The sequence below is a fragment of the Thermochaetoides thermophila genome, assembly GCF_000221225.1.
Source record: "Thermochaetoides thermophila DSM 1495 unplaced genomic scaffold scf7180000011818, whole genome shotgun sequence".
Lineage (NCBI taxonomy): Eukaryota > Fungi > Ascomycota > Sordariomycetes > Sordariales > Chaetomiaceae > Thermochaetoides > Thermochaetoides thermophila.
Window position 1 is genome coordinate 2576453 of NW_006383034.1, and position 14415 is coordinate 2590867.

Sequence of the window (14415 nt, forward strand, 5' to 3'; positions counted from 1 at the left end):
ACCCGGTCCTTATCTTATCCGAGGGGAACAGTCTGAATAGCCAGAAAGGGCCCCCTTGATCAATAATAGCAACACCACCACCACAAGGATCATTGCTAGAAAAAAAAAACATTTGGAGCCGAATCTAATTCTACATATATTCACTCAGCGCTGACAAAATTATACGTATGTAGTAGTTAGTACCTAAGTACATACGAATAATTAAATAGTGTACAGGCCCTTGCCAACTGAGCTACACGTAAATAAATAAGAAAAAAAAAGAAACGAAAATAAATAAATAAACAAATAAATGAAGATTGATGATCTTCTTTACTCTCCGTCCTGCTCACCAGAAAGGTATATACGGGAAGGTGAGTCAAAACGTTCTGTCAACCCCAAGCTCTCTCCTTTTAACACCACCTCTCAACGCCAGATACCATCATGTCACCATCAATCATTGTGCTTTCAACCCGTTCCCCATGCACATGGCCATCTCTAGCCAAGTATTCACCCTCCTCGCTCTTCATAAACCCCATCATCACCATTGCATCTATAACTATATCATGCCATCCTGCCTCGTAATCCCTATCGCTCACATCAAAACCCACTCACTTCCCCTCTTAATAAACTTATCCATCAAGAGCATCAAATCGGACAGCACAAACCGGCAAATATAAAACGCAAAAAAGTCCGCCGCATGCCGCGTGCACAGCTCCAGGCCAACCTGCGTCTTATCCGCGTGCCGTAAGCCCGGGTCGTCGACTTGTCGTGCTATAGCATCTGCCAACCTTCTGTCAGCCATCCCTTCCTCGATTACCAAAGTGTGCGAGTGATAGAAGAAAAAGGAAAAAAAAAAAAAAACTTACCAACTGTCTGCGCCGCATCAAATAGCCTCGCCAAGCTAGCCATATAATTCGCGTTCGGCCCGGCAAACGACACACTATTGACATCTCTCTTCGGCGGTCTACTGGTCGGATGGGCCGTCATCGGCAGACTGGGCATCAACACCCCTTCTTTCGCATCCTTTCCATCTTTACTCTGCTGCCCAGCCAAATTCACCGAACTACCCCCCGCACCACCAGCTGTTCCCCTCCCAGAGGAATACCCGCTGGCGGGTAAATTCGCACTACTCCCCTTATTCCTTAACTTTCTCCACGAGAACCCTCCCTTCCCAGCCGAACTTGCCGACCTCGGCACACCCCCTGCGGCACCCCCCTCCCCATTAATCGCATCCAGGACAGCAGCCTCCCTAAACAAGCTCGCCGTCCCATTAACCCCAACTTCATTCCCAAGTTTCCGTGCCAAGGCAGCCTGCACCTGTTCCAAAACCCCCTCGAAAGCCTGCATCTCCTCCAAGACCGCATCCGCATCACACGTATCCACCCGGGCCAACTTTTGCAACGCAGCAGTCAGCAAGTCACAGTTGGCAATCTTATCCTCGACTGCCTTGAGCTTGACGCCCTTGACGCGCCAGACGTCGCGCGGGATGAAGAGCCGGTTGCTGAGGTACCCGCCGCGGGGGTGGCACAGGGACTGATAGAGACAGCGCATAAGCCAGAAGGGACGGAGGAGGGCTTCAGTAGGGCAGGGTTCGAGCGGGACGGGGGCGTCGGGGATGGAGGGATTGGGAGAGCCCGGACGGTCGGGGGAGTGGAAGTGGTTGTCGAAGAGGTGCAGGCCGGCCGTGTTGGTGTTGTTAGCGCTGGTACTGGAGTTGGAGGAGGCAAGGCTGCTGTTGGTGACCGAGGACTTGATCGAGGCAGGGATGGACGGGACGGCGGGGAGCCGGGAGGTCGAAAAGTGCGTGCTGAGAGGGGTGCTGGGGGATTGTTCGGATTCTTCCAGGTGAGAGATGGAGTGGTTACGGGTGCGCAGGGACTTGAGGCTGGACGACGAGAAGTTCTTGCGCAGGCTGGGGCGAACGATCGACGGGGTGCCGACGCGTGGCTGTTCCTGAGGCTGCTCTTGCTGTTGCTGATTGACAGCGACTGGGGGCAGCGGCTCCGGCTGGGCGACTTCGTTCTCGGGGACACCGGGGACCGGGGACGGGGTGGGCCTCGATGAGAATGGCCCAACAGTGCGGCTCGGGCCGGCAGAGAGGGCTTGACGCTGCTGCGCGATGTAATTGCCTGTTGAGGGGTGAGAAGCTGACATGGTAGGTCCAGCCGTGGCAGGCCCTGGCGGCGGAGCAGACGGACCAGAAAGTTTGCTCGTCTCGATCTTGAGCTGCGTTGCATTTTGCCCAGACAGACGGCGGCCGCGAACACTCTGCTGCTGTTGAGTCGGCACTTGCGGTGGCGGTTGCGTAGGCAACGCAGGTACAGGAACGGTCGGCTGAGGAGGGATGCCAGTTTCGCTGACAGGAGTAAGGACGGTAGTCGCGGTAGGCGGATTCGAACCCATCGAGCTGTGCCAGGTCCGGGAGCTAAGGCCACTCGAATCGGACTCGCGAGGAACGGACGACTGAGGCTGGCCATTGATAATGAAATCCTCGATCGAATGGCCCTTCGTGAGCGCCTCCAGGATCCTCTCCTCCTCTTCCGAGTCATTTCCATCATCATAGAAATCATCAGTCCTACTACCTCCCATAGCCTCCTGGTTCTTGTGCTCCCTATCGTCCAGCTGCTGCTGCTCTCGCAACCGCCGCTCCCTCTCGTTGGCCAACTCCAATGCCTCACGCTCAGACTCCCGTACCATCTGCCTAGCCATCTCAACTTTCTGCATCGCAGCGGCAACCGGGTCCACGGGGGCAGTAGGCGGAGGGACAGACGAGGTGTTTTGGTACACGGGCCCGGGGTAATCGGTCTCTGGTTCGTATCCATCGTCATAGGCAGCCTCGATGGCATCGTCCAGCGCGGCATCAAACTCGGCCTCGGTAGCACCGCTCGGGGCACGCAGATGCTTCCTGCGGATTCGTGAGGACGACCTGGAGTGAACGGATGACTCACTCGAATGATCCGACTCGTCGATGGGGGCAAGCCAGGACACCGACTCGTGGCTGTTTGTCCGATGGTGGTCGGCCGGATGACCGGGAGCCAAGTGCTGACCATGCTGGTGCCCGGAAGTCGAGGTCTCAGCATGAGCATTTCTCCTGGGGCTCTCATGCTCCGGCGGCTTTGGCGAATGCCTGCTAAGAGGCGAGAGCGGCCGCCCAGGTGACAGCGGGGGCGGCATATACGAGTTGTCCATTGTCGTGCGCGATGTTAACCCATTGTACCTGGACTTGGAGAACTGCGACTGGAGTGAGTATTGTGAAGTTAGGTAAGAGCCTGCGCGTGTTTCCCTATGGTTTGTTTCCGGGCCATGGCTGGTAGACGACGCATTGTAGGATTGTTGCAGCCTTGATGAAGACGCCTGTGCATGATAGTAGTGATGTTGATAGTGATCCGTCTCGTAGTGTCTCTGGCCCGCAGGTCCGTATGTGTTCGCATAGTCGTGGTGACCCGAAGCCGCATGCTCGTTATAGACATTATCAAGGTCTTCGCTATCGGGGCGCCGGGGGAGCTCTTTTTCCTGGGGTTGTGTCTCCTGCATCTCAACAAGGATCTGGTCAAGCTCCATAACCCGATTAAGGTATGTCTCATGCTGTACGCCGTTAGCTTCTACCAGCCAACAGGAGGGGCCCGGACAACTTACAATCGCCTCCAACTTCCTGCGATCCTCCTCTGCCGTGGCCCATATTAAAACCTGCTGAAGTAAAGCACAAGCTTCGGCATAGGCTTTTCGAGCACCCTCAAAATTGTATGCATTATCCAGCTTAACAGCGGTATTTGCCTTGTGTAGCGCCTTGGATAATATGGTCTTCTGCGACGGTGTGCGATGAGACCGCTCACGGTCCCTTTCTCTACTGCTTGATCCCATCGTTTCGCTGCCGTGGTGAGTGGCCGCCGAGTAAATGTGCGAGTGGCCGGCCTCGTGGCCGCCGCGCCCATGACCGTGATGGCCGTGATGGCCGTGTCCGTTGTGCGTGTAAGCCATACCAGGCTCTGGTGCCGGCTCGACAGATGGCTGCTGTGCTTCTGTGATAGACTGCTCTCCTTGGTGTTGTTGAGAGTATGCCGGCTCCTGATCCCAAGCACGCGTGTTGTTGTCCCAATCGTCCCTATGCTGTTCTTGCCTCGGCGTCTCCTCTGCAGTGGGGGAAAGTGTTCTTCCTATTATAGTCGACCCCAGAACCTCATGTGCCAGATCCGGACCGGTCGAGATACGAGGAAGGCTCCGTGGCGGCGGGAATGACGATGTGTTATTGGCCGGCGAAGGGCTGCGGCGACCGGACCGAGGGCTAGAGCGTGGCGAGCTGCTCGAGGTCGAAGGCCTGTTCCTATGGGAGTGGAAAGCGCCACTCAAGATGTCGGCGCTGAGGCGTCGAGAGAAGTTGGCAAGACCGGATGCGCGGCTCGAGGCGGTTGAAGCGGACCAGCGGTTGAGGTTGCGAAGACTGTCGTTCAGGCCTGTGCCGCTGCTTGACCGGGAGCGTCCTCTTCTGTGTTCCTTGGCCGAGTCCGGGACTTTGGGAGCCGGTCGAGGGTCATTGAACGGGTCGCGGAGGAGCGGCGGCGCTTCGATAAGGGTTGGTTCCCCCACGACGATTCGCGCGGGAGGTAAGAGGGATGCAGTGCGCGGGGGGCTGGCGGCCACAGAGGCGATATGAACTGACGACGACTCTCGGGAGTGATGGCCGTGGAATGCAGCGGTCGATCTGTTCCTGCTGCTGTTGCTGCTGCTGCCGTCGACGCCGTCGTAGTTGTAATACTGGCTCCTCAGACGGGGCAGGGCAGTCCCGCCGGCGCTGCCCAAGTCTCGGCTGCCAAGACGGGTAGAGTGCGAATGCGAGATGGACGTGGACGTGACGGTTCGTGGCGACGGAGAAGAGTAAGGATAGGAATAGGATGAGGAAGCAGCGCCGATAAAGTCGGCGGTTGGCGGGGTGGACGAGTAGAGAGGGTCGAAGGGATCGGCAGGTGGTGGGTAGGATGGTACGGGTGGAATTGAGGGAATGGAGGTTGATGGAGCCGGCGTTCCAGTAGCGGCGGGACGGGATGAGGAGGAGGAGAAGGAGGAGGAGGACATGGCTGACGGTCACCAATGACAGTGGTGAATGGACCGACTTGACGGACTGCTACGACTGCAGCCCCGAAGCCCGCAGCAGCGCGGCAGCCGAATGGAGGGGAGCCTGTGGCCTGTGTGTGGCCTGTGAGGGCGCTGAGAGCACGATGGCTTTCGGGCCCTTTCCTTTCTGCTTTTGCTCTCCTGGTTTTCTGGATGCTGGTTCGCTGGCTCTGGCGCTCTTTTTGCTGCTTCCGTGTAAGTATCCCTACACACGCTGCTACTTTTTTTTCCCCCTGCTGCTTGGTGCTTGCTCCTCTTCTGGCTCGCTTGCCTGGTACGTATCCTTCGACCTGGGCACTGTTGGCGTTCTGGCGTCTGCGTCTGCGTCTGCGGTTGGTGGGATGCAACTTAAACTAGAATGCCTTCTGGAGCGCTCGCTGCCACTGCCGCTACCGCTGTCGCTGCCGCTACCGCTGTTGCTTTCTGCTTTCTGCTTTCTGCTAACGCTTTCTCTTTCTGCTATCGCTTTTTCTTTCTGCTCTCGCTTTCTTTTCTCAGCTTCTGCTTCTGCTTCTGCTTCTGCTCGTGCGCAATCTACCAGTTTCTCCAATCTCCCGCGTTGCCACGGCTCGCGGCAAGCAATCAGGAACGCTGTCGACGAATGGGGGAAAGCCGGGCAGCGAGTCGGGGTCGGGGATTGGCGTGTGTTCGAGTGTGGTGTGTGACCCTCCTTCTCCTGCTTTGGGCTTCTCTTGTGTCCTGTGCCTGTACCTGTGCCTGGTTTGTGGCCTGTGAGGTGCGTGCAGCTGCGCAGCCGTGGCCCTGTGCAGCGAGCAGGGACCAACAGAGCAGGGACCCAGTCGGTCTCGTGCGAAATCAGCCGAGCCCGGGCATGCGCGTTGTGGGCATGCGTGGGCGGGCGTCCACTGAGAGCAGTGAGCGACCAGTAGTTGGATGCCCGGGCGGATCTGCGAGGTGGGCTTGTGAAGGGTTGGTTCTCCAGCCTCTCGTTGGCCGATGCCCTGTGCTGTAGCGCTAGCGTACTGTTGGTCCGTGCTGGTCTCCGCCGCTGCCTGCGCCGCGTGCTACTCCGCGATCCAATCCAGTCCAGTGGAGCTGCACATTCGCCGACTTCACCAAATAGATAGCGATAGCGGTGCAGAGGCTTGATTTTTCTCTGGGAGTAGGAACCTATGACTTTGTCCAAGACACACAAGATGTGCGATCGTGTTGCGGGAAAAAAAAGTCCCTGATGTGCAAGAGGCAGAAAAGGGGGAATTTCGCGACCCAATGGAGAGAGATTGGAGGTCGCAGTCTGGAAGTTCCAAACTTCCATTGGCGGAGAACTTGCTACACGGCTCACAGTAGGCACAAAGCATCGAAGGCCCAGCTCCTCGATCTGACTGACCACTCCCTTCTCCCATTGGGCGTCATCCAGGGGAGCCAAGGCAGCCAGGGGAGCCGGGACTTTGGGTCGGGTTCCTCACATCCCTTCTCAGCCGCGAAGCTTGTGCCCGGCAGGCCGGGATCATCAAAAACTGTCGTCCAGTCATGTTCACCATGGCTTCAACATCTGGTCTTGTTCTTCCAACATCAAAAAAAAAAAAAAAAAAACGGACCCGGCTGGGCTGAGCTGAGCTGAATTGCATGTTTGATGCAGTGGTAGGTAGCTGTGGTACCTGCGTTCAAGGTACCAAGGTACCTCACTATCTACCGACTGTGCCGACTCAGGACCTTCGAAATCGGCCCTCCTTCCAGCGGCCCACCCCTTTTTGCCGTATGTACCCCTTCCAGATTGGCCGCATCGGCCCTTGCACCAGCTCGAGCCCTGATCCCTGCCTCGCGTGGTTCTGGACAACACATCGTCCAGCAAGAAAACTCGCTGCCAGAGACGCAAAGACAATCCGACTGTCTTTGACTGTCTTTGAAGGTTGGCTTCAAATCCAGCGTCGAGGCAATGCCCGGACATGCACGACAGTCAAACACCATCACAAACACCCGCCGAGTCCTTTCGCCCGTCCGTTTTGCATCCTCAGGCTCGGCACGGTGCCGATCGCTGGAAAAATGGACATGGTCATGCAGCATGGAGCGTGGAGCATGGAGCAGGACTTGATGTTGAAGGGAATGATGGGACAAGTGCCCAGTGGTGGGCTGCTGAGCGGCTACGGATGCCCCAGGCCAAGCACAACCTTACTTAACATTTTGCTCCACCACGCACCAAACATCACCATTTTCTGTCTCTCGACTGACTGCCGACAGGTTGCATCGGCCATGCTGTCTTCGGAACAGCGACAAGCCGTTTGAGCACAGGCTGTATGGGGCTCGCTATGCTCACCAAGCAGCAAAGCGATCGCTACTCTGTACAGCCAGCCGGATTGAGACGATGAAGCCAGCGACTGTGTTACTGCGACGCACGCAAGCCACAACACCAACACTCAGCGCTGCAACTGCAACACCAACACAGGCCGCCCCAAAACTGATCCTGTTTCAAGCACCAGCAACCGGCGACAGCAATGAGCCATGATCGCTTGTTACCCGTTCCCGTCCCGTCGTCCCCGTGGCGTTATTGCTCAAACAAACCGCGACACGTGCGGCGCGGGCTCTCCGGATCACACCGCGACCGCGTTACAACAAACGCTTCAAACCGCTGCCACATGATGTTTCGGGTGTTTCCGGTTTTGGTACGGTCAGAAAGCGTGGAACAGAAGAATAGGAGGACAAAAATATCTTTTTGGTCAATCAGGACAGGCTTCCAGACTCTTCGACTGTGCCAGACCCATGCTGAAAAAAAAAACACCATCCGAACCAAACAAACGAATCTGCCCGATGACGCAACTTGCCTTCATTCCATCTCGGCTGTGTGCGGTGATCCGAACGCTGTGCCATCCATTCCATCTTTCACATCCCATGTACTGAATTGTATGGGTTGTATGTAACTGCAGCTTTGGTCCTTCAGTACCACTTGCCCCTCGTTTGTACGACGTATTCCACCTTATGAGTCGTCATTACTGTCGCGCAACAGGCGCGCAGCACACCCGTCCTCCAGCTGCGGCGTACCTGCATCCGCCGATCCCCGCGACGCTCGAGGCTGAGAGTGCGCTGTGTTTGTCCTCCTTGGCACATTGCTCCCAAGGACCGACGAATGCCCAGACTTCAAAGGTTCAGGCAGGAGCTGGGGGCTGCGGCGCCGGGCGTGCGGCCTCGTGGTTACACAGCATATCTAGCCCTCTGAGCGCCCACGCGACTATACTACATGCTGCTGGATTAGGCGTGGGATGTTGCATGGGGGTCAGCTGAAGGGAGGTAGGTAAATTTCGTGCTGTTATCTACACCACGTAGCTCGAAACCAATTCTTTGCGTGTACAGGTGTAGGTAGGCTGAATGCGCTTGGTTTTTTTTCTTTTTTTCGTAAGAGTGAGAGGGTGCTTTCAAGATAACACATGTTCGTAGGATATGATTGGAGATGAGAGCCAATAAACTCTGGCCTCTCGTAAAACACGGATCCGTACATAAACGGGGGAAATGCCCAAGCGGGCTATTATTCACTCTGACAAAGGGCAAGACGATCATGACGAACATCAAGGGAGACAGCGTAGCCATACGTCATCGGTTCGATGTCTTGTCTCTCCAATGCTGGAAGAACGTGTCGTTGTTACCCTTCGTTCGATATGGCGGGTTGGCTAGACATTATTGTTATGCTCTTGTCATGTACGAGTGTGCCAACCAGGCCTTCTCAAATTGTTACAGTCTGCTATTGTTAGCTGGCCTTAGCTATTCCCTTTCTCCTAGCCTCTGAACTTCCTCGAATAGATTTTCAATCCCCTACGTAATAAAAAAGTTACGGGCTAGGGCAAATATCTCCCGGATTCTTATTTTGAGATGGACTTGAAAACCGGTTGCTTACTTTACTTTTAAAGTTGTGTTAATTTGGCAGACCCTATGAAGGGCGATCTAACAGCGGAACCGAAACTACTCTTCCTGCTAACACGGAGTTCATGTCAGGTCAGCACAGATCAGCCAGCACTTCACCCAAGAAATAATCCTACGATAGATAATCAAAACAGGATGGAAGGAGGAAACGAGCAACTTGATAGAAAAGAGCTGCTGGGGCGGTGAGAGATGCTCCAGGATTGATAAGCTTTGGTAGATGATAGACAAAAAAAATTCAAGTAACAACATCACGGTTGGGAAAAATAGGCATATGTAACCCAAAACAGTTCTTTATGGGCAGTTAGGGCCCAGGCAAAAAACAAGAAACCACCCACACCAACAACAAGAAGCTCACCTCACTCCTTTCCATACAACCCCCACCCCCCTTCCTCCCCGCCCTTCCGAGGGAGATATTCACTGGTTGCGAAAATTCTAGTTCCTCGAGGACCACCTAACTGGCCGGCACTCTCACTCAGTATCGACCTGTGAGATACACCTGGGAATCCCAGCCAACTGACATCGCCCTATAAACCGAAAATGTTTGCTCTTGACACCAATCGGACCGGGATGTCTCCCAGATATGCATGGCCAGTGTATGAGGGCCGGTTCAACTTTGCCATGGATCGAAATGGTACCGCTCGCGTCTTTACCACTTGGCCACAGCCTGTTTTTTAGGCTACAGCGGGCATTTGGTGATGGAAGAAACAGAAAGAGCAGGTTACAAACTACGCGCTTGGATGCATGTGATGGATGATGTTAGCCTGGTATGTGAAAATGGTCCAGATTGGGAGGAGCGTTGCTAGTTGAAGCTCGATATGGATGAGCATTGATTGCATTGCGGTCATCACCGATGGGAACTACGGGAAAATGATGGCCTCGGCGCAATTCTACAATCTTCTGTTGGTGCCTAGTAATGATCAGAGCAGCCCGCTCGCGGTTTGCTTCGCCACGCTATGCTCGACCCAAGAACAAGAGGCAATCAACAGCACGATCCGCATTAATGGCGCTACAACACCGCTCAACCGTCTTAGTAACGAGCACATCAAGCGTCGCGTCTCTGGTTGGTCTTGGGGCATTGTCCATCGCACATACGTGAAGTAAAGTTCCATTATAGGGAGAGGAGTTGGGCAAGAACGATTGCCTGGAAATTACAGTTGCAGGCGTGCAGTTAAAAATGCTATCCCTAAGATAACAGATAAGCAATGTTTACCTAATGCATTCGGCCAGTCGACAGTTGCTATGTGGCAACGGTTGCGCTATTCCCCAGATGTTGATAGATGTCCCTGCTCCTCGGGCATGTAACCCCAAAGTCTATTCCCTCTTGGATATCCCCCCCCCAACAACAAAACTTCAGACTTGCTGCTACTACAGCTTCGGTACTCTGACTCTCACACGCATAGCTTCGTGCGAAAACACCCGCTCACAATGGCATCGCCACTCTTATCTCTTTTTCCCAGGCTCCCCGCGGAGTTTAGGGACGAAATCCTAAAGCATCACTTTGAACTACCGGCAGCGTACCACCTCGCCGTCTGCTTGACTTATCGATGATTGCCCGAAGAGCAAGACAATAGCACGAACACCATCGACGGCGCCACAGCGCGGCTCTGTCTCCTTAACGAGTGTACAAAACGTCTCATCTCGGGCTGGGCGCGCCGCATCAGGCTTAGCGAGAAGAACGACCTGCTAGAGTCCTCGGTCGATGCCCTAGTCAAAGCCAAGCTCATCGCTCCAGGCCGCACTTTACTACACATCTGGCAGACCCATTACGATGGCCACCACAAGCACCGTGCTGTCGAGTTCAACTATGTGACTGACGCCGTCGTGCTGACCGATCCCGACGGAGACGGAAAGGGCGCTGTCCGGATCCAGCAAATGAAGCAGGCGGCTGGATCGGAGTCGCTGGGTTGATTTATGGGGGACGATCATGAGAAGCGTAGGCTCCGGAGGGAGACGTCACGCTGCATCAGACATATTCTTATTCAATTTAGCAGCCAGGACCGGCACTTCTGGTTTGAGAAGGAGCGCGCCTATGAGGGCTGTGATCGCCTGCTGTACCACTATAAGTGGTGCGTACTGTTCACCCGCCGGGAGTAAAGAGCGAGCTGATGACCGCCTGCTGTCCGGGGCGATGCCGGCATGTAAGAAATGCGCGGGGTGTTGTCGGGCTTGGCCATTTTACAATGATGGGGGCGAGCAGGAGGACGTAGACGCTGTCCGCGCCAGATTGCTGCGGGAGTGCCTGGTGAAGAAGGTCCGGCTCTTCAAGGAGATGATCCAAGATATTACGTGGGAGCATGCCCTGGGCTTTCTGAGTCCGGACGAAGGCCCTGCTCCTGCTCCTCCCGCCCCCAGTACGTCGATGGTACTGAGTCGTTTGGCCCTCGACCAGCTGACCGCCGACGATAACGACGCTATCTCCCTGTGCGGCGAAGACATCCTCGCAGAGGACGACCAGGCCTGGTACAACAATTCGATTGAGTACTTGGCCATTGAGCAACATACCGACACTTTGGGCGAGTTGTACGACGACTGGTTCGTTGTGCAGCTCGGTGAGCCAGCGGCCTATTTCCGGTCGACGCGAGACCACAGTGATAACAACCAAAACGACAACGCAAACTACAACAATACCGGAACAGCTGCCAATGTCTCCTCTCCCTCTCCCTACCCAGATCCGCCCCGCACCAACTTCAGCGAGGAATACTTAATCACGCTCACCGGCCTCATAGGCGAAGAGCTAGGGCCGATCGTCGAAGAGACTTTCATGTCACCTTACTTCTTCTGGTGGCGCCCATCCACGGCCGTCATGAGCGGTGCGGCTGCGTCTCGCGCATATTTATCGGGGGACCTTGGCAGCAACTGCAACAACAGCTTATTGTTCTTTCCATTGCCCCCCTACTTCCGGGACATGCAAGCCGTGCTCTTTCGTCGACTACAAGCTGGAGCTGCGTCCGGAGCTGGGGCAGCCGCCTGCTAGGAATATCAGGATGGAGCGATGGGTGGAGGGAAGAGTGTCTGTTGACGTGTTGGATGCGAAAGATGGGGATGTATGGGTAAAGACGGGTTGTGCTGAGGGCGGTGTGGATGCCTACGAGTTTGTCCAGAGTGTTCTAGTGGCTTGGACGCTGCTGGGAAATCCCGTTAACAGGATCGAGTTGCCGGTTTGAAATCTCAGGGTTGGCGTTGCGGCTATTTGCCGTTGGGTAGGGTAGAAGGAAGGGTGCTGGTGCCTACGGGTTAGGAGGAGGCAGGTTAGGAGGAGGGATGAAAGGTCCTGACAGGATGGGCTTTATTTTTTGGTTTGGGATTTTGGTTTGCAGGGAAGGGGATGGTCATATACAGCTGTCTTCTAGGCCACTACGATGCGAACATACCAGACTTCTATATAACTTTAGATGGGATGTTAATGCCAAGCCTGAGTCCATTGGCTACACTGCGGTGATGAAACCGCCCCGTTGGTACTTGTGTTTGCGTCTGGCTGGTTTATGGTTTTATCCGGATTTATCCATTGCCATGGGAACTGCCATGTATGACATCGACAGCCTGGCAGTTCTGCGGTGAGAATCACATAGTAATTCCAGATCTGTCCCTTCCCATCATCTGCCAACAAACTTAATTGGCTCCTCGATCACGATTGCCATGTGAAGCGATGGTCATCCGCCGCCAATTCGAGCTTTTTCTCGTCACCGTTTCCTTGACTCTCTTCCTAGGGCTCATCCATCATACATGGAAGCCGGTTGATCCCTCTGATCGTGTGGCAGTAGCCAGGAGCGCCTTTCCAAGCATTCTTAACTCAACGCTTGGTGTTAGTAACCTTCACTCCCTCCACCCTCGGTCACAAGCTGTTGAGAGCGTCCGGCTGGGTGAGCTGAGATCTGACAAAGAGCACTGATTGCAGTTCCAACGCATCTACGCTATTAACCTACCGTCCCGAACCGACAGGCGCGACATTTTAACCTTAGCTGCTGCCTTTACTGGCATTGACATCACCTGGGTCGACGGTGTCAAAGGCGAGGATGTCTCAGAGAAAGCTCTCCCTGGCAAAGAGGGGGCAAAGGTTCTGCCCATCGGAAACATCGGTTCCTGGAGGGCGCACATGAACGTTTTGCAACGGTACACCACCCTTTCAGCCAAAGGTAATAAGAGACCAGACTTAACTGATCCCAACCCAGCATCGTCCAAGAAAACGTCACCACAGCCCTCATCTTCGAAGACGACGTCGACTGGGACATACGTCTCAAATCCCAATTACAGCTCTTCGCCCTCGCCGCAACGGCCTTCACAACCCCGTCATCCCCCGGCCCACACACCATGGCATCCTTTCATCGCCTCACCCATGATAACCTCTCTGTCCCCATCACTCAACTTCCCCCTGCGCCGAACCCCCACGCCAATCCCTACGGGCCCCCCTCAGACTGGGACGTTCTCTGGCTAGGTCACTGCGGTACCTCCCTCCCTAAGGGCCCATCCCCAAACCCGAAAGTCCCTCCCCATCTACGCATCACCATCCCCCACGACGAAACCGTTCCCCCGCCGAAACATATGCGCCCCCATCCCTTTGCGAGACAGGACCCATGGACAGGAGAATACCCGCCTCATACCAGGTTGGTGCATGCTGCGCACAACATGACGTGTACCCAGGCGTATGCGGTCAGTCAGCGTGGGGCGAGGAGGTTGTTGTGGAGGTTTGGTGTGGTGGAGGGGTTGGGTAGGGGGCTCGGGTGGGATTTGGTTTTGGGGGAGTGGTGCGATGGAGTTGAGCCTGACGATCACAAGCTGGATTCAGGGAACGAGGGGGAGAAAAAGAATAAAGAGGAGAGGGAAGAGCAGGTCTATGAGCTAAAAGGGAGGGAGAGAGTATGCGTGACGGCTTCACCGCCACTGTTTGGGCATGTGTATGGCGGGGAGTCGGACATTATGGCTGCAGGTGGAGGGTTGTTGAGGGGAAAGAAAGAGGTGGTGCCGTACGTGAGATGGAGTGTGAGGCTGAATTTGGGCAGGCTGGTTGAGGGAGGAGAGGTGAAGGACCAGTGGGGGGAGGAGGAGGAGGGAAGTAAGGATGACAAAAGGGGAAGGGAAGAAAGAGAGTAGGCGTCGGAAAGGCTGTGGTTTGCTAAAGGGAAGCTCTGTTCTAGGTGTCCCAATAGGGATGTAAATTTTGCGGTGATGGGACTCTGTGCTAGATTTTCTAGAGGAAATGGAAATACTACGAGCAACAAATCCACCCCTTATTAAATGGTACAGCTCAATTGGACAACTTCGGGTCGGCAAAGCTGTATTGAACTACGATAAGATAATACATTATCGATAAGATATTGATAGCAAAAGCAGCGAGGTCGTTAGCTATGAGACCTTGTTTTCCATCCTTTTTCAAGCCCGAATTTAAATTACCCATAGATGCTTGACTGTCTACTTTGTCCTTTTGTCCTTCTGAATATGTATATCCGTTTCCGTAAGCAC

General features: G+C 54.8%; 2 protein-coding genes across 2 annotated transcripts; one reads left to right on the forward strand and one right to left on the reverse strand.

Annotated features, from left to right (window-relative positions):
• Positions 1–571: 571 nt before the first annotated feature.
• On the reverse strand, positions 572–5049 carry CTHT_0046930 (uncharacterized protein; the record flags this gene model as incomplete). The annotated part of the gene is made up of 3 exons (XM_006695003.1): positions 572–759; positions 846–3564; positions 3616–5049. 3 exons carry the CDS (start codon positions 5047–5049, stop codon positions 572–574), a joined length of 4341 nt encoding a protein of 1446 aa, XP_006695066.1.
• A 4776-nt stretch (positions 5050–9825) lies between these two features.
• CTHT_0046940 (uncharacterized protein) lies at positions 9826–14046 on the forward strand (the record flags this gene model as incomplete). The annotated part of the gene is made up of 6 exons (XM_006695004.1): positions 9826–10018; positions 10556–10861; positions 10947–11768; positions 11827–12116; positions 12854–13068; positions 13128–14046. The coding sequence occupies 6 exons, from the start codon at positions 9826–9828 to the stop codon at positions 14044–14046; spliced, it is 2745 nt and encodes a 914-aa protein (XP_006695067.1).
• Positions 14047–14415: the final 369 nt, after the last annotated feature.